The 20,341-nt window shown below is 40.2% G+C and overlaps 1 protein-coding gene across 3 annotated transcripts in view; it reads right to left on the bottom strand.

Annotated features, from left to right (window-relative positions):
- Window positions 1–20,341, bottom strand: part of GPR89A (G protein-coupled receptor 89A) — an 82,706-nt gene that overhangs the window by 34,258 nt on the left and 28,107 nt on the right. For all 3 annotated transcript variants that reach the window (XM_058439356.1, XM_032151630.2, XM_032151629.2), the window contains exons 8-10: window positions 5,941–6,050; window positions 3,646–3,734; window positions 2,654–2,746 (exon numbers count right to left, since the gene is read on the bottom strand). In XM_058439356.1, coding sequence (XP_058295339.1) covers window positions 2,654–2,746; window positions 3,646–3,734; window positions 5,941–6,050 — 292 coding nt within the window. The remainder of the gene's footprint in view (window positions 1–2,653; window positions 2,747–3,645; window positions 3,735–5,940; window positions 6,051–20,341) is intronic.

Raw genomic sequence — 20,341 nt, 5'->3', positions numbered from 1 at the left:
TACCTCAGAACTTAAAATTTAAAAAAAAAATTGGCAAAAGATTTGAACAGATAATTCATCAAAAAAAATATGGGTGGGAAAAAAAGCACATGAAAAGATGCTCAATATCATTAGACATTAAGAAAATATAAATTAAAACCACAATGCACTATCACCTCATATCTATTAGAATGTCTAATATTAGTAAGACTGGCCATATAGAGTGTTGGTGAGGATGTGAACAACTGAAACTCATACACAGTGCAGGTGGAAGTGAAAATGATACAATTTCTTTGGAAAAGAGTTGGCTGTTTCTTCAAAAGTTAAACATTACTCTGCCATATGATCCAGACATTCCACTCCTAAGTGCCTACTCAAGAGAAAGACAGCACACGTCTATACACAAAATTGTATACAAATGTTCACAGCAACTTTATCTGTAATATCTCCAACCTGGAAACAACCAAATATTCATCATCAGATGAATGGACAAACAAAATTGTGGCACTTCCAAACCATGGAAACACTACTCAGCAATACAAAGGAATAAACTACTGATACAAATCATAACATGGATAAAATGTAAAATAATCATGCCGAGTAAAATAAGCCAGACAGAAAAAGGATACATACTGTAGGATTCTACTTACATAACATTCTAGAAAATACAAACTAATATATAATGAGAGAAAGCAGATTGGCAGTCGTCTGGGGACTAGAGGTGTGGGAGAGAGGCATTACAAAGGGACACTAGGAATCTCAGGAATCTCATGGCAGTGAAGGATGGATGTGTTCTCTGTCTTGACGGTGGTGATGGTTGTTGCATAGGTATATATGTACGTCAAAATGTACCCAGTTGTACATAAATATATGTTCGGTTTACATATCAGTTATACCCCAATAAACCCGTTAAAAAATGACATGCTGGCTGGGCACGGTGGCTGACGCCTGTAATCCCAGCACTTTGGGAGGCTGAGGCAGGCGGATCACGAGGTCAGGAGATCAAGATCATCCTGGCCAAGATGGTGAAACCCCGTCTCTACTAAAAATACAAAAAATTAGCCGGGCATTGTGGCGCACACCTGTAGTCCCAGCTACTTGGGAGGCTAAGGCAGGGGAATCGCTTGAATCTGGAAGGTGGAGGGGTTGCAGTGAGCCGAGATCATGCCACTGCACTCCAGCCTGGGCGACAGAGAGAGACTCTGTCTTCACAAAAAAAAAAAAAAAAAAAAAGACATGCTTCCCTAGGCCGGGTGTGATAGCTCATGCCTGTAGTCCCAGCATTTTGGGAGGCTGAGACGGGCAGATTGCCTGAGCTCAGGAGTTCGAAACCACCTTGGGCAACATGGTGAAAGCTCGTGTCTACTGAAATACAAAACAGTTGGCCGGGCATGGTGGTGCGTGCTTGTAATCCCAGCTACTCGGGAGGCTGAGGCAGAAGAATTGCTTAAGCCCAGGAGGCAGAGGTTGCAGTGAGCCGAGATCACACCACTGCACTACAGCTTGGGTGACAGAGTGAGACTCCACCTAAAAAAAAAAAAAAAAAAGACATGCTCCCCTAAAGGCTGCATCTTAGGAAAATACCTTTTAGTAGCTTTGCTAACTGAACATACTATCTTCATTCATTATCTCCCACTGAATGAATCCAGATTTTAAAATGTCATCTGGGTATTATTGACATCAATTTATTGTAACACTAGATCCTTTATATAACGAAAATCCTCATTCATCTACATTGATCAAAATTAACTAACAAGCTGACAAAGCTCTTCTTTGCACAAACACAAACCCAGTAGGAAAGTCATCAAACTAGGAAGTCAAATCAGCCTTTTCTGTAATCACATTGAAATCCATTAATACCTGAGTCAGAGGTAAAGACAAATACTGTACATAAAAAATATTAAGAGAAAACCACAAAAGAATTAGAGCTATATGTACAGCAAATGAATTTATCTATGGAAATACATTTTAGAATTTATTGTGAACTTAATTTTTTAGGTATACACATTATTAAAAAGGACAAGTAACTTCTGAGCTGAAGGTAGAAGTTGAAGTTATATATACAGTCATGTACTCATGGGTAACACAGAAAGCAGAATGCAAAATAAGAAATGTTCATATTCTATTTATATATAGAGAGAGATGCAGTCTCACTCTCTCCCCAGGCTGGAGTGCAGTGGCGTGATCTTAGCTCACTGCAACGTCCGCCTCTCGGGTTCAAGCGATTCTCCTGCCTCAGCCTCCTGAGTAGCTGGGATTACAGGCGCCCACCACCACACCTGGCTAATTTTTGTATTTTTAGTAGAGATGGGGTTTCACCATGTTGGCTAGGCTGTTCTCGAACTCCTGACCTCAGGTGATATGCCTGTCTTGGCCTCCGAAAGTGCTGGGATTATAGGCATGAGCCACCGTACCCGGCCTCAATTTAGATATTTCATAAACTAAGGCCTTATTAACAATTTCTGACAGAAGAAAAATGCAACCTCCCTTATCTATGTAATCTAAAAAGGAGAGAGGATAACGAATGAAGCCCAGAGATGTGAAAGATCATGCTCTCTGTTGACTCAATCACATTTGGAATTTAGTTCAATATATCAGTCAAATCCACTCTTAGCTCCCTGCCACTACTAGGAAAAAACATCTAAACTCTGATAATTAAAAATAACATACTTACCATGAAAATTTTCCACACACAGTAAATAGAGAAAAAGTAACCAAGAAAATTAAAATATTTCCCCTTGAAGGTTTTGGAGTATTCTATTCTCTCCTGGGGGAAAACAAACACAAAACATAGTTTTCAGCAAAATATAAATTTATATTCAACACAAGTATTCTTCTCTCTATGAATCACTGTTCAGGCTAAGTCAAAAAACCATACATTGTAATAATATTAAACTAATAACAGTAGTTGTGGCCAGCATTTACTGAATGCTTACTTTTAGCTAGAGACTGGGATAAACATCTTACATGCGTTATCCACTTAATCTTCATAACAACTCTTATGAGATATGTTCTATTATCTTAATTTTACAGATGAGAAAATTGAGGCTTTGAGAGGTTCAATAACTTGCTCAAAGTCACGCAGCTGGTGAGTAAGCTCAGGTTTATCTGTTTCCAAAGCCTATGTTAACCTCTATCCTATAAGGTTACTCCTGTAAAGTTATCCTCAAAAAGAATTAAAACTTTGCAATCTTCACTAACAGATTTTGCATATTTAAATTATATTTTATTTTAGGTGTACATAGGAAAGTTACTTCTTACAGTTTCGACACTTATTGATCTGGATCCTTTAAAATAGGGCTAGGCCATCCATGGCAGATAGGTGTCTACTGCTCTTATAATATCACTAACTTATAAAGGAATAGAAGCTACCATCTTTATCCCAGGTTAGTAGGAGGTGGTACATGCCACCTTCCTAAATGTTGAAAAGCCTCTTCTGACTATCCCACCAATTGGTACTATTGAGAGTGTTCCATTAAGGATTTTGCTAGTGATAGGAGCAATTTCATGAAAAGTGAAGATCCTTTATCCCTAATGCTTCATGGCTGATATTGAAGCTGTGAGGTATCTCTTGCTTGGCCACAGAGAAACCTAAAAAGCCATTTAGTCTTGTTCTCTCTTTAATAATATTGGTAAAAACCACACTTCAGTTTCCTTGCTCTGTACCTTGGTAGCATATAGATCAGCTGTTTCCAGAAAAAGCTGCCTGCTTAGTTCTTCCAAAGCATCCACTTCCTGTTGAATAAGAGTAAGATCTGGCATAGAATGGGCATCAAGGTTTAAATCACATAGGAATTTCAAGAAATGGCAATGAGAAAGCATATACTTTTGGTTTTTCCTATAGTGGACTCCTGGAGTTGCCTCTGTTCTCAATTTCCTGTTTCATAGCCAGCAGTGCTACTTCAGAGCAACTTTCCCAACCTCTGAGGTAGGTATGTAAAAGCTTCTCCATCAAGAGCATCACCACCAAACAATTACCACTCAGTTTCTCTTAAGTCAAGTGGCTCAAACAGATGGTTTCATTTGTTTTTTGATTTATCTGGTTAGATTAAGTCAAATGTAATGTTCAAGATTGTAAATAGTTACATAATAATCACTATAATAAAGCATAGCTTTCTCCTACATTATCTGAATATAATGTTAGAAAAGGGAACTAATACTCTACTGTGTTCTAATATACGCTAGGATTTACAGACATTACCTTATTTCTTTTCAAACATTATCTTCTTTTATATCTTATCTTCATGGGATTGTCTTATGCCATGGTGTTATCCATTTTGCACATAAGGAAAGTAAAGCTCAGAGAGTTAAATAACTTGCTCAAAGTCACACAATTAATTGATAGAGATGCAAAGTCAGATCCTCTTTTCCTCCAAAGCCTGCTCTTTCCATTACACTATGTTATTTTCCAAAAACTCAATCAGGTAGAGTTATTATTCTCCCATTTAGAGAACAGGCGCTCAGGGAGGTTAAATAATCCTGATATGTTTGTTGACTCATCACTAATAGCTCAAACCCATATTATTGGCTTTTATGAACTTTTAAGTAATAAACACAGTAAATATAGCCCCTTCTAAAATAGAAGCACATACTTCAATCCAAATCCTCCCTCCTCTCTGATTTTTCCCACTATTACCCACATCAGTAAGTGCCCTTCAGTTCCTTCCTTAATAGTGGCTAGTACTGGCATGGTTCAGGCCACCAAACAATATGGTTTAACTAGTTACATGTCTGTCTCTCCCATGATTAGAGGGTAAGCTCCTTGAGGAGAAAGGCTATACTCTATTCATTTTATTCCTTAGCACTCAGCCTGGAAATAGTAGATACAAAATAAACGTTTCTTGATTAAATAAATCTAAATTAATCCTTTTTCTTTCTCTTCCACAATCATCGTGCCTTTCTTTGATCTTATTCTTATCTTCATTTGACACCAGGACATAAATCATAATTTGTAGCAAGAATAGACATCCTTCTCTAATTGAGGCAAAAGGGAATTTGTATTTCCCTGGGACAGAGAAGGAAACAGGGGTATGCTATCTCATGCTTAGTTCCCCAAAGTTTTGACCTAATAGCACCAGAGCCACACAGAAATTTGGTTACATAATTTGGGAAGTAGTTCAACATCATAACCAGTCAGGAAAGAACAATTTATTAATCTATTAATCAAATCTCCTTTATTCTTTCTTTTTTATTTTGAGACAGGGTCTAGCTCTGTTGCCTAGGCAGGTGTTCAGTGGCGTGATCTGGGCTCACTGCTACCTCAGCCTCCCAAGTTCAAACAATCCTCCCACCTCAGCCTCCTGAGTAGTTGGGATTACAGGCACATGCCACTAGGCCTGGCTAAGTTTTGTATTTTTGGTAGAGATGAGGTTTTGCCATGTTGCCGAGGCTCGTCTTGAACTCCTGGGTTCAAGTGATCTGCCCACCTCGGCCTTGCAAAGTGCTAGGATTACAGGGATGAGCCACTGCGCCCAGCCTGTCCTTGATTCTTTAAACCAAAATGTCGCTGGAGAAGCAGAGCTACTTAAAATTTGTTTAGGAATACTAATTACTTTAGAAATGGGCCATTTATTTTAGGTAGCCATTATGCTTTATGGTGGTTTTTCAGAGTTGAGAAACGTAATAGTGTAGTGGAAAGAACAATGAAGAGGAGACCACAGTTATGTTTCTAGCTTTGCCACAAACCACTGTGTGACTTAACCTCTCTGGGTCTATTTTCTCATCTGTAAAATGGAAAGACTGACTTTTTAGGACCGCTTCAGCTCAAAGACAATGATTTTATGATCTTGTGCAGGTGTTGGAAAGATGACTGTACACATGGTATTTCCTAAGCCTAGCTCTTAGGAGTTTGGACTCTGATGTAGTTAGGTACCTTAGAAGGGACTATCCCAATACTACTTTTTTTCTTTTGCTCTTTGTCCAGAGTTGAGAAAAAGAATCAAGCAGAGGGACAAAGGATACTTTCACTTCCTGGTGCTGAAGTGGTAACACTTTTTATCATTCCCCAGAAACCTGATGGTTTGTTATGCACTTCCCCCTTCTGGAACATTGTTCTCCGTGCCATTGCCATCCTGAAATGAAAGAAAATACAAAGCCTCAGCAAGCAAGCGTGGACCCTCACAATCTAGTTCCATCCACTTTCCAGTCTCACAACTGCCTCTCATGTACTGAGCTGTTTATGTAAGGATATTGATTCTGGAGTTCTACTTTTCTACTACTTACAACTGAAGGGAAACTATGTGGAAGCAATGTGGCCTGGGTGAAGAAGCATAGAATTTGGGGTAGGCAATATATCTGAGGACTGGCTCTGCTACTTGGAAGCTGGGAGGGCTTAGTTTTCATCTCCTCATCTCTGGATGGTTGTGAAGATAAATGAAATAATATATATGAATTCATGTTGTCAACTACAAGGTGCGATACATAGTTTAATTACTACAGTTACCATTTAAAGACAAAATAAAACAGCTAACATACCTGGCTGGGCGTGGTGGCTCACTCCTGTAATCCCAGCACTTTGGGAGGCCGAGGCAGGTGGATCACCTGAGGTTGGGAGTTCAAGACCAGCATGGGCAACATGGTGAAACCCCGTCTCTACTAAAAATACAAAAATTAGCTGGGCGTGGTGACCCATGTCTGTAATCCCAGCTACTTGGGAGGCTAAGGCAGGAGAATCACTTGAACCTAGGAGGCAGATGTTGCAGTGAGCTGAGATCACGCCACTGCATGCCAGCCCGGGTGACAGAGTGAGACTCCATCTCAAAAACAAAACAAAAACAAACAAACAAAAAAAACCAGCTAACATACCTAACTAAAGGACCAAATACAGAGTTAGGAACGCAATACATATTTTCTTCCTTCTTTTTCAAAGGCAGCCAAAAGGAAAAAAAAATAGCAAAATTGCATAAACCTGTCCCCTTCTAAAATATCAGTCTCTAAGTCCAGTACCCTCACCTTCTGTAATCTGTCCTACGGCTGAATAAATCAACAGGAAACCTACCACTCCTTGTCCTCTCAGTCTGTGGAGGACCGACTAGTACAGTGGTAGCTGCTAGCATGTCCCAGTTCACCACAAAGGTATTAACAGGGTCCTAGTGAGGATCAAAAAAAAGATCATTTGTACATAATTGATTTAAAGGGTTTAATGGGCCAAGGCCTACAGGCATAAAATGAACTAGGATGAGTCTAATAAAAATAGAGTAGCAGGACCAAAGAAAAATGTAACTCAAGGTGGATATTTTTGGAAGGCAAAAGATAAAAACGGTGAAGAGCAAGAAGTAGCATTGGTATTTATGCCTGGGACTAATACAAATAGTACCAATGGTACCAAAGATCAAATGATATTTCTATGGGTGAAATTTTTTGAGCCATTAGCTAAAATGATATTAACAAGAAAGAATGTCAGCCGTGTTGACTTAACTGTTTCCTTTTGAAAATGACCTTTGCCTGGATACTGAGTGAATGAAACACAGCTCTTTTAGCTCTTTCTGCCTTTCTTCTAACTACACATCTACTATCACTCACCATTTTGGGAAGATGTAATAAACAACCAAGAAGAGGCTCAGACCTAGGGAGATTCTGACTTGTAAGATTAAGGCTTAGTAATTCCAGGTTTTTATATTTTCTTTTTTTTTTTTTGAGACAGAGTCTCGCTCTGTCGCCCAGGCTGGAGTGCAGTGGCGCAATCTCGGCTCACTGCAAGCTCCGCCTCCCGGGTTCCCGCCATTCTCCTGCCTCAGCCTCTCCGAGTAGCTGGGACTACAGGCGCCCGCCACCGCGCCCGGCTAATTTTTTGTATTTTTTAGTAGAGACGGGGTTTCACCGTGGTCTTGATCTCCTGACCTCGTGATCCGCCCGCCTCGGCCTCCCAAAGTGCTGGGATTACAAGCGTGAGCCACCGCGCCCGGCCTATATTTTCATAGTTGAAAAAGCTAGAACACATACACAAAGAAGGCAAGGGTTCTATTCCATTCATTTAATAGTTCATTTCAGCTTAACATGCAGGATTAAAGGAGGCAGTTGTGAGAGAGGAAGCACAGAGCTCATTTCTATTGTCCTTATTTTCAGTGTCTACAATACAACAAACACTAATGACTGGCTGTGGAATGGAATCAATTGAATATGTAAAGGTGATTGACACTGTGCTGTGGTCTCGTAATAGGCAAAGAAGTGTAATCACAAGCAGTGAAAGTTAGAGGCACATAGACAAGCATGGCCTTGTTTTAAACAATTCACTTTTACTTTCAATTGTATCAAGAATCTATTAATTCTAAACCAATTTTGCTCTTATCAAATAAGTTGTAGATGAAAAAGAAATGATCATATACTTAAGAAGGTAACAATATTAAACCTTCTGAAATGTGAAAAGAAATTTAAAAACCCCCCAACAATATGAGGTACTATAGAATTAGATCACCTCCATCTTCAACTTTTCTTTCCTATCATCATCACTATTGCCTCTTTATAACAAGGGTAGCTTACAAGGAATTATCTATTTGTTATTAGCCCAATGTCATTTAAAAGTTCCTAATATGGAAAAACATACGCACTTGGCTGAGGTTTGGTGGTAGTGTACTACAGAAGAAGCTAAAAAATGTCTACTGAGGTTTAAATGTCAGGCAACTACTTTCTGGTGTCTGCTATTTCTAGTAGGAAGTCAGCCATTACTTTTTTTCAGTTAAACTTTTTGAAATAATTGTAGATTCAAAATGCAGTTTTGAGAAAAAATACAGAGATTCCATGTACCCTTTACCCATATTTCCTCAATTGAAACATCTTGCAAAACTCTAGTACAACCAGGATACTGACATTGATAGAGTCACAATACAGCACACTTCCATCACTACAAGGATCTGTCAGGGTGCACCTGTATAGCTTACCTCCCTCCCACCTCCAATTCCTTAATTCCAGCAACCACGAATCTGTTCTCCATTTCTGTAATTTTATCATTTCAAAAATGTATATATAACTAGAATCATATGGTATATATTCTTTGGGGATTCTTTTTTCACTCAGAATAATTTTCTAGAGATTCATCCACGTTGTTGCGTATATCAATAGCTTGTTCATTTTTCCTGCCAAGTAGTATTCCATGGCATGAATGTACCAGTTTGTTTAACCATTCACCCATTGAAGGATATCTCATTTATTTCCAGTTTTGGGGCTACTATGAATAAAGCTGCTATAAACATTCAAGCACAGATTTTTTGTGTGAACATAAATCTTCATTTCTCTGGATAAATGCCCAGGAGTGCAATTGTTGGGGTGTGGTAACTGTATGTTTAGCTTTTAAAGAAAGAGCTAAACTGTGTTCCAGAGGGACTGTACCATTCTACATGGATGCCAGCAACGTATGAGTGATCCAGTTGCTCTGCATTCTTATTAGTATTTGGTGTTGTCACTAATTTTTATTTTAGCCATTCTGATAGGTGTGTAGTGATATCTCGATGTAGTTTTAATGGCATGTCCATAATGGCTAACAACGTTGAACACCTTTTCATGTGGCTAACCGCATTTTTTTAAAATGTAAGCTTTGAATGTTTTTTATTCTAGATACTAGTGCTTTCTCAAATAAGTGGTTTGCAAATATTTTCTCCCAGTAGGTAGCTTATCTTTTCATCCTCTTAACAGTCTTTTTTTTTTTTTTTTTTTTTAAGAAGGAGTCTTGCTCTGTCGCCCAGGCTAGAGTGCAGTGGCTCCATCTTGGCTCACTGCAACCTCCGCCTCCTAGGTTCAAGCCATTTTCCTCAGCCTCCCGAGTAGTTGGGATTACAGGTGCTCGCCACCATGCCTGGCTAATTATTGTATTTTTAGTAGAGACGGGGTTTCACCATCTTGGTCAGGCTGGTCATGAACTTCTGACCTTGTGATCCACCCACCCTGGCCTCCCAGTGCTGGGATTACAGGCGTCAGCCACCGCACTTGGCCTTAACAGTCTTTTACAGAGCAAATGTGTTAAATTTTGATGGAGCCCAATTTATCCATTTTTCCTTTTACGGATTTTATTTTTGGTATCAAGAACTTCTTGTCTAGCCCTTGATTCCAAAGATTCTCTCCTGTTTTTTTTTTTTTCTGAAAGTTTTATAGTTTTACATTTTAGTCTATTATCTGTTTTAATTTTTTTTTTTTTTTTGAGACAGAGTCTCACTCTGTCGCCCAGGCCGGAGGGCAATGGCGGATCTCGGCTCACTGCAGCCTCCACCTCCTGGGTTCAGCAATTCTCCTGCCTCAGCCTCCCCAGTAGCTGGGATTAGAGGCGCTCACAACCACACCCAGCTAATTTTTTGTATTTTTAGTAGAGACGGGGTTTCACCATGTTCGCCGGGCTAGTCTTGAACTCCTGACCTTAAGTGATCTGTCCGCCTCGGCCTCCCAAAGTGCTGGGATTACAGGCGTGAGCCACCGCGCCCAGCCTGTTTTAATTTTATATAAGGTGTAAGACTTAGATTTAGATTCATTTTTTAAACCTATGGATGCCTAAATGCTCTAGCACCATTTGGTGAAAGCCTGTCTTTCCTCCACTGAACTGCTTTTGCATCTTTGTCAAAAATTAGCTGGGTGTATTTCCTTCTTTCTTTCTTTTTTTTTTTTTGAGATGGAGTTTTGCTCTGTCGCCCAGGCTGGAGGGCAGGGGAGCAATCTCAGCTCACTGCAACCTCCGCCTCCTGGATTCAAGCAATTCTCCTGTATCAACCTCCCAAGTAGCTGTGACTACAGGCGCATGCCACCATGTCCAGCTAATTTTGTATTTTTAGTAGAGAGGGGGTTTCGCCATATTGGTCAGGATGGTCTCAAACTCCTGACCTCAGGTGATCTACCTGCCTCAGCCTCCCAAAGTATTGGGATTACAGACGTGAGCCACCGTGCCTGGCCATGTGTCAGTATTTCTGGGTTCTCTTTTCTGTTCCAGTGATCTATGTCTACCAGTATCACAATCTTTATTACTGTAGCTATATAATATGTTTTAAGATCAGGTAGAGGAATTCCTCTCATACTGTTCTTTTTAAACATTGTATTAACTATTCTAGTTATTTTGCCTTTCTGTACACATTTTAGAATAATTTTGTGTATATCTACAAATAAATCTTGCTGGGATTTTGAAATGAGTAACATTAAATTTGTATACCAATTTGGGGAGAATTAACATCATTACTATTCAAGTCTTCCAATCTATTAACATGGTTTATTTATATCTTCTTTGATTTTTTCACTAGTTTTATAATTTTCAGCAAACAAGTCCTATCTTCATGTTTTGTTAGACTTCTACCTAAGTATTTCATTTTGTGAGTGATTGTAAGTAGTGTATTTAAACATTTGACGTTCATATGTCCATTGCTAGCTTATAGAAAGACAATTGATTCAAAAAAATTTGATTTTCGAGTTGGGGTCTTGTTACATTGCTCTCAGGCTGCATTCAAACTCCTGGGCTCAAACAATCCTCTCGCTTTAGCCTCTTGAGTAGCTGGTCAAGCACATTCACCGCTGCTCCTGGCTACAACTGATTTTTATATGTTCATTTTGTATTCTACAATGTTGTTGAATAACCATTACTTTTTTTTTCCATTGTTGCCCTGTATGTATCATTTTCCCCTTGCTGCTTTCAGGATTTTCTCTTTACTTTTGCCTTTTAGCAGTTTCACTATATATACACATAGGTGTAGTTTTCTTATGTTTTGGGCTGGTATTTCTTTAAATGCTTTTTCTGCCCCTTTCCTTTTCTTTAGAACTCCAACCACAAGAATGTTGGACTGCTTGATATTGTCTCCTACTGAGACTTTTGTTGATTTTTCTTCAATCTTTTTTTAAAAAATTTATTATTTTTTTCTTCTTTTTGAGACAGAGTCTCGCTCTGTCACCTGGGGTGGGGTGCAGAGGCGCGACTGCAGCTCACTGCAACTTCCGCTGCCCAGGTTCAAGCCATTCTCCTGCCTCCACCTCCTGAGTGGCTGGGACTACAGGCTCCCACCACCACACCCAGCTAATTTTTTTAGTATTTTTGGTAGAGACGGGGTTTCGCCATGTTGGCCAGGCCTCAAGTGATCCGCCTGCCTTGGCCTCCCAAAGTGCTGGGATTACCTGGCCATTTTTCTTCAATCTTTTATCTCTCTATTCTTCAGATTAATTTCTATTAATCTATCTCAATTTTTATTTTTATGTTTTGAGACAGAGTCTCGCTCTGTCACCCAAGCTGGAGTGCAGTGGCATGGTCTCAACTCACTACACTCACTACAACCTTGCCTCCTGGGTTCAAGTGATTGTCCTGCCTCAGCTTCCCAAGTAGCTGGCACTACAGGCGTGTGCGACCATGGCCGGCTACGTTTTGTATTTTTGGTAGAGACAGGGTTTCACTATGTTGGCCAGATTGGTCTCAAACTCCTGATCTCAGGTGTCCAACCACCTCGGCCTCCCAAAGTGCTGGGATTACAGGTGTGAGCCACCGTGCCCAGCCTGAATTTTTATGGATCTGATTCTTCTGTCATCTCAATTCTCCTGTTAAGCCCACCTAGTAAAATTTTTATTTCTGTTACTGTAGTTTTCAGTCTTTGGATTTCTATTTTGTTGTTTTTTAAAAGTTTCCATTTCTTTGTTGGGATTCTCTCTTTTCACTTGTATCATGCTTTCCTTCACTTTTTTGAATATATTCGTAATGGTTACTTTCAAGTATTTGTTAAATGTGTAATCTGGATCCACTTGGAGTTAGTATCTATTGGCTGCTTTTTATCTTGAACATTGGTCATATGGTCTCGTTTCTTTACATGTCTAGCAAGTTTTGGTTGAAGGTAATATGTTGTAGTGACTTTGGAATCTGTTTTGTTTTTCTGAGAATTGTTAATTTTTTTGGTACTAGTAAGCAGATAATTTACTTAGACTCAAACTGTGAAATCTGTCATACCTGCAGCAGCTAATGTTTCTGCTCAGTTTCTTGGTTTCTAGCTTCTCCTTTTTAGCCTAACTCCCTGATAGTCTCCACTGAGCTTGAGCTTGTGTAGGGTAGTGGTAGTCTGGACAGATTCTATAGTCATATTTTAGGGCTTATCCTCTCTGTGGATCTTTTGCTTCTAGGAATCTCTCCTAAATTTTCAACTGCTTTACCAGTCCTGAGTTCTACCCTCTGACACCTCAAGTCAGAAAGGCTTTCACTTTCTGTCATCCAAGCTGTGTGTTCAACCTGCACATAGCTCAGAAAATGCACTCAATCAAAGGCACAGCGAAGATGGCTGAATACGAACAGCTCCAGTCTACAGCTCCCAGCGTGAGCGGCACAGAAGACGGGTGATTTCTGCATTTCCGTTTGAGGTACCGGGTTCATCTCACTAGGGAGTGCCAAACAGTGGGTGCAGGACAGTTGGTGCAGCGCACTGGGCACGAGCCTAAGCAGGGCGAGGCATTGCCTCACTCGGGAAGCGCAAGGGGTCAGGGAGTTCCCTTTCCTAGTCAAAGAAAGGGGTAACAGACGGCACCTGGAAAATCGGGTCAGTCCCACCCTAATACTGCGCTTTTCCAACGGGCTTGGAAAACGGCACACCAGGAGATTGTGTCCCTCACCTGGCTCGGAGGGTCCTATGCCCACGGAATCTCCCTGACTGCTAGCACAGCAGTCTGAGATCAAACTGCAAGGCAGCAGTGAGGCTGGGGGAGGGGCGCCCGCCATTGCCCAGGCTTGCTTAGGTAAACAAAGCAGCCAGGAAGCTCGAACTGGGTGGAGCCCACCACAGCTCAAGGAGGCCTGCCTGCCTCTGTAGGCTCCACCTCTGGGGGCAGGGCACAGACAAATAAAAATTCAGCAGGAACCTCTGCAGACTTTAATGTCCCTGTCTGACAGCTTTGAAGAGAGTAGTGGTTCTCCCAGCACGCAGCTGGAGATCTGAGAATGGACAGACTGCCTCCTAAAGTGGGTCCCTGACCCGAGCAGCCTAACTGGGAGGCACCCCCCAGTAGGGACAGACTGACACCTCACTCGGCCAGGTACTCCTCTGAGACAAAACTTCCAGAGGTACTATCAGACAGCTGAATTTGTGGTCTCACGAAAATCCACTGTTCTGCAGCCACCGCTGCTGACACTCAGCCAAACAGGGTCTGGAGTGGACCTCTAGCAAACTCCAACAGACCTGCAGCTGAGGGTCCTGTCTGGTAGAAGGAAAACTAACAAACAGAAAGGACATCCACACCAAAAACCCATCTGTACATCACCATCATCAAAGACCAAAAGTAGATAAAACCACAAAGATGGGGAAAAAACAGAGCAGAAAAACTGGAAACTCTAAAAAGCAGAGCACCTCTCCTCCTCCAAAGGATCGCAGCTCCTCACCAGCAACGGAACAAAGCTGGATGGAGAATGACTTTGACGAGTTGAGAGAAGAAGGCTTCAGACAATCAAACTACTCCGAGCTACGGGAGGAAATTCAAAACGATACCAAAGAAGTTAAAAACTTTGAAAAAAAAATTAGATGAATGGATAACCAGAATAACCAATGGAGAGAAGGGCTTAAAGGAGCTGATGGAGCTGAAAGCCAAGATTCGAGAACTACGCGAAGATTGCAGAAGCCTCGGGAGCTGATGCGATCAACTGGAAGAAAGGGTATCAGTGATGGAAGATGAAATGAATGAAATGAAGCGAGAAGGGAAGTTTAGAGAAAAAAGAATAAAAAGAAACGAACAAAGCCTCCAAGAAATTTGGGACTATGTGAAAAGACCAAATCTACGTCTGATTGGTGTACCTGAAAATGACGGGGAGAATGGAACCAAGCTGGAAAACACTCTGCAAGATATTATCCAGGAGAACTTCCCCAATCTTGCAAGGCAGGCCAACATTCAGATTCAGGAAATACAGAGAATGTCACAAAGATACTCCTCGAGAAGAGCAACTCCAAGACACATAATTGTCAGATTCACCAAAGTTGAAATGAAGGAAAAAATGTTAAGGGCGGCCAGAGAGAAAGGTCGGGTTACCCACAAAGGGAAACCCACCAGACTAACAGCTGATCTCTCGGCAGAAACTCTACAAGCCAGAAGAGAGTGGGGGCCGATATTCAACATTCTTAAAGAAAAGAATTTTCAACCCTGAATTTCATATCCAGCCAAACTAAGCTTCATAAGTGAAGGAGAAATAAAATACTTTACAGACAAGCAAATGCTGAGTGATTTTGTCACCACCAGGCCTGCCCTAAAAGAGCTCCTGAAGGAAGCACTAAACATGGAAAGGAACAACTGGTACCAGCCACTGCAAAAACATGCCAAATTGTAAAGACCATCGAGGCTAGGAAGAAACTGCATCAACTAATGAGCAAAATAACCAACTAACATCATAATGACAGGATCAAATTCACACATAACAATATTAACGTTAAATGTAAATGGGCTAAATGCTCCAATTAAAAGACACAGACTGGCAAACTGGATAAGGAGTCAAGACCCATCAGTGTGCTGTATTCAGGAAACCCATCTCACGTGCAGAGACACACATAGACTCAAAATAAAGGGATAGAGGAAGATCTATCAAGCAAATGGAAAACAAAAAAAGGCAGGGGTTGCAATCCTAGTCTCTGATAAAATAGACTTTAAACCAACAAAGATCAAAAGAGACAAAGAAGGCCATTACATAATGGTAAAGGGATCAATTCAACAAGAAGAGCTAACTATCCTAAATATATATGCACCCAACACAGGAGCACCCAGATGCATAAAGCAAGTCCTGAGTGACCTACAAAGGGACTTAAACTCCCACACAATAATAAGGGGAGATTTTAACACCCCACTGTCAACACTAGACAGATCAACGGGACAGAAAGTTAACAAGGATATCCAGGAATTGAACTCAGCTCTGCACAAAGTGGACCTAATAGACATCTACAGAACTCTCCACCCCAAATCAACAGAATATACATTTTTTTCGGCACCACACCACACCTATTCCAAAATTGACCACATAGTTGGAAGTAAAGCTCTCCTCAGCAAATGTAAAAGAACAGAAATTATAACAAACTGTCTCTCAGACCACAGTGCAATCAAACTAGAACTCAGGATTAAGAAACTCACTCAAAACCGCTCAAATACATGGAAACTGAACAATCTGCTCCTGAATGACTACTGGGTACATAATGAAATGAAGGCAGAAATAAAGATGTTCTTTGAAACCAACGAGAACAAAGACACAACATACCAGAATCTCTGGGACACATTCAAAGCAGTGTGTAGAGGGAAATTTATAGCACTAAATGCCCACAAGAGAAAGCAGGAAAGATCCAAAATTGACACCCTAACATCACAATTAAAAGACCTAGAAAAGCAAGAGCAAACACATTCAAAAGCTAGCAGAAGGCTAGAAATAACCAAAATCAGAGCAGAAATGAAGGAAATAGAGACACAAAAAACCCTTCAAAAAATTAATGAATCCAGGAGCTGGTTTTTTGAAAAGATCAACAAAATTGATAGACTGCTAGCAAGACTAATAAAGAAGAAAAGAGAGAAGAATCAAATAGATGCAATAAAAAATGAAAAAGGGGATATCACCATCGATCCCACAGAAATACAATCTAGCATCAGAGAATACTACCAACACCTCTACGCAAATAAACTAGAAAATCTAGAAGAAATGGATAAATTCCTCAACAAATACAACCTCCCAGGACTAAACCAGGAAGAAGTTGAATCTCTGAATAGACCAGTAACAGGCTCTGAAATTGTGGCAATAATCAATAGCTTACCAACCAAAAAGAGTCCAGGACCTGAAGGATTCACAGCCGAATTCTACCAGAGGTACAAGGAGGAACTGGTACCATTCCTTCTGAAACTATTCCAATTGATAGAAAAAGAGGGAATCCTCCCTAACACATTTTATGAGGCCAGCATCGTCCTGATACCAAAGCCTGGCAGAGACATCACCAAAAAAGAGAATTTCAGACCAATATCCTTGATGAACATTGATGCAAAAATCCTCAATAAAATACTGGCAAACCGAATCCAGCAGCACATCAAAAAGCTTATACACCATGATCAAGTGGGCTTCATCCCTGGGATGCAAGGCTGGTTCAACATATGCAAATCAATAAATGTAATCCAGCATATAAACAGAAGCAAAGACAAAAACCACATGATTATCTCAATAGATGCAGAAAAGGCCTTTGACAAAATTCAACAACCCTTCATGCTAAAAACTCTCAATGAATTAGGTATTGATGGGACATATCTCAAAATAATAAGAGCTATCTATGACAAACCCACAGCCAATATCATACTGAATGGGCAAAAACTGGAAGCATTCCCCCTGAAAACTGGCACAAGACAGGGATGCCCTCTCTCACCACTCCTATTCAACATAGTGCTGGAAGTTCTGGCCAAGGCAATCAGGCAGGAGAAGGAAATAAAGGGTATTCAATTAGGAAAAGAGGAAGTCAAATTGTCCCTGTTTGCAGATGACATGATTGTATATCTAGAAAACCCCATTGTCTCAGCCCCAAATCTCCTTAAGCTGATTAGCAACTTCAGCAAAGTCTCAGGATACAAAATCAATGTACAAAAATCACAATCATTCTTATATACCAATCACAGACAAACAGAGAGCCAAATCATGAGTGAACTCCCATTCACAATTGCTTCAAAGAGAATAAAATACCTAGGAATCCAACTTACAAGGGATGTGAAGGACCTCTTCAAGGAGAACTACAAACCACTGCTCAACGAAATAAAAGAGGACACAAACATATGGAAGAACATTCCATGCTCATGGGTTGGAAGAATCAATATCGTGAAAAGGGCCATACTGCCCAAGGTAATTTATAGATTCAATGCCATCCCCATCAAGCTACCAATGACTTTCTTCACAGAATTGGAAAAAACTACTTTAAAGTTCATATGGAACCAAAAAAGAGCCCGCATCACCAAGTCAATCCTAAGCCAAAAGAACAAAGCTGGAGGCATCAGGCTACCTGACTTCAAACTATACTACAAGGCTACAGAAACCAAAACAGCATGGTACTGGTACCACAACAGAGACATAGATCAATGGAACAGAACAGAGCCCTCAGAAATAATGCCGCATATCTACAACTATCTGATCTTTGACAAACCAGACAAAAACAAGAAATGGGGAAAGGATTCCCTATTTAATAAATGGTGCTGGGAAAACTGGCTAGCCATATGTAGAAAGCTGAAACTGGATCCCTTCCTTACACCTTATACAAAAATTAATTCAAGATGGATTAAAGACTTACATGTTAGACCTAAAACCATAAAAACCCTAGAAGAAAGCCTAGGCAATACCATTCAGGACATAGGCATGGGCAAGGACTTCATGTCTAAAACACCAAAAGCAATGGCAACAAAAGCCAAAATTGACAAATGGGATCTCATTAAACTAAAGAGCTTCTGCACAGCAAAAGAAACTACCATCCAAGTGAACAGGCAACCTACAGAATGGGAGAAAATTTTTGCAACCTACTCATCTGACAAAGGGCTAATATCCAGAATCTACAATGAACTCAAACAAATTTACAAGAAAAAAACAAACAACCCCATCAAAAAGTGGGTGAAGGACATGAACAGACACTTCTCAAAAGAAGACATTTATGCAGCCAAAAAACACATGAAAAAATGCTCATCATCACTGGCCATTAGAGAAATGCAAATCAAAACCACAATGAGATACCATCTCACACCAGTTAGAATGGCGATCATTAAAAAGTCAGGAAACAACAGGTGCTGGAGAGGATGTGGAGAAACAGGAACACTTTTACACTGTTGGTGGGACTGTAAACTAGTTCAACCATTGTGGAACTCAGTGTGGCGATTCCTCAGGGATCTAGAACTAGAAATACCATTTGACCCAGCCATCCCATTACTGGGTATATACCCAAAGGACTATAAATCATGCTGCTATAAAGACACATGCACACGTATGTTTGTTGCGGCACTATTCACAATAGCAAAGACTTGGAACCAACCCAAATGTCCAACAACGATAGACTGGATTAAGAAAATGTGGCACATATACACCATGGAATACTATGCAGCCATAAAAAATGATGAGTTCATGTCCTTTGTAGGGACATGGATGAAACTGGAAAACATCATTCTCAGTAAACTATCATAAGGACAAAAAACCAAACACCGCTTGTTCTCACTCATAGGTGGGAATTGAACAATGAGAACTCATGGACACAGGAAGGGGAACATCACACCCCAGGGACTGTTGTGGGTTGGGGGCAGTGGGGAGGGACAGCATTAGCAGATATACCTAATGCTAAATGACGAGTTAATGGGTGCAGCAAACCAACACGGCACATGGATACATATGTAACAAGCCTGCACATTGTGCACATGTACCCTAAAACCTAAAGTATAATTAAAAAAAAAAAAAAAGGCACAGCAACCTTGCAAATCACACCAAGAAGCAGTTCAGTATATCAAGGATAGACTCTCTTCCAGTTTCTGCCTATTTTTTCTCAGGCTCTTTGGTGTTTACCGTGGAAATACATTATTTAATGATGGCACAGAGATTTCGGAAGGGTTTATACTGCGATTTTGGATCTTAGCCCTTCTGCATTTCCCTCATTTCCAAAATTTCCCCTTTAAATTTTCAGTTACTCAGCTGATTTAAACTCTTATCAATCTGTACATTTGAGTGGGTGCTGGGAGGGTGGGTGGTGGCTAAGGAGCACTTCCAGGCAAGAAAGCTATCAACTTGCAATAGTTACCTGATACTCTTCTCAAATTTCTACCTGCCTCTGCTCATTTTCCAGTAACTTCAAATACTTGCTTTTAATATTTTTTCCAGTTTTTATGATTTTCTGTAGAAGGAATTGCTTAAATTCTTTCCACTGTCATTTCTGGAAGTTTCGTCTATTGAGAATGGCTGTGGCTGTTGCTGAAATTTCACTAGTGAATATATTTCTTCCCTCTATCTCTAAAAAATTTCAAAGAGATCCTAGAAAACTAATTCAAGGTAGAGGTTAACATTTTTTCCTTCACTGTTCCAAACAGGAAGACGTATGCCTCTTTCCTCTTCCCATTTTAAACCATTAACTTTTTTGTACATAACAAATGTTACTTTTCTTGTATGTCATCTCACTATGGCCCTCTACTGTTAAGGTGAAAGATGGTTATCTGGTCACTACTCCTCCCCAACTATGAGTGTTTGCAAAAACAGTTTTTCTTTTTTATTAAAAAAAATTTTATTTTGTAAAACCACTTGTAAACAACAAAAACAGTTTTTCTATATTGTGGTAAATGACAAGGACATTACATGAATCCCAAGGGCCCCAGTGTTGTCATGTTAGCTGTCTATCTGCCCTGTTAGTTCCACTGGATAAAGGGCTGTGGTAATGGGGTCATGTTGGGAGGCTGATTCTTCTGTGAGCCACTCGAATTA

This window comes from Hylobates moloch, unplaced genomic scaffold (genome assembly GCF_009828535.3).
Source record: "Hylobates moloch isolate HMO894 unplaced genomic scaffold, HMol_V3 SCAFFOLD_5, whole genome shotgun sequence".
Lineage (NCBI taxonomy): Eukaryota > Metazoa > Chordata > Mammalia > Primates > Hylobatidae > Hylobates > Hylobates moloch.
This window is presented reverse-complemented; position numbering and strand designations above follow the sequence as displayed.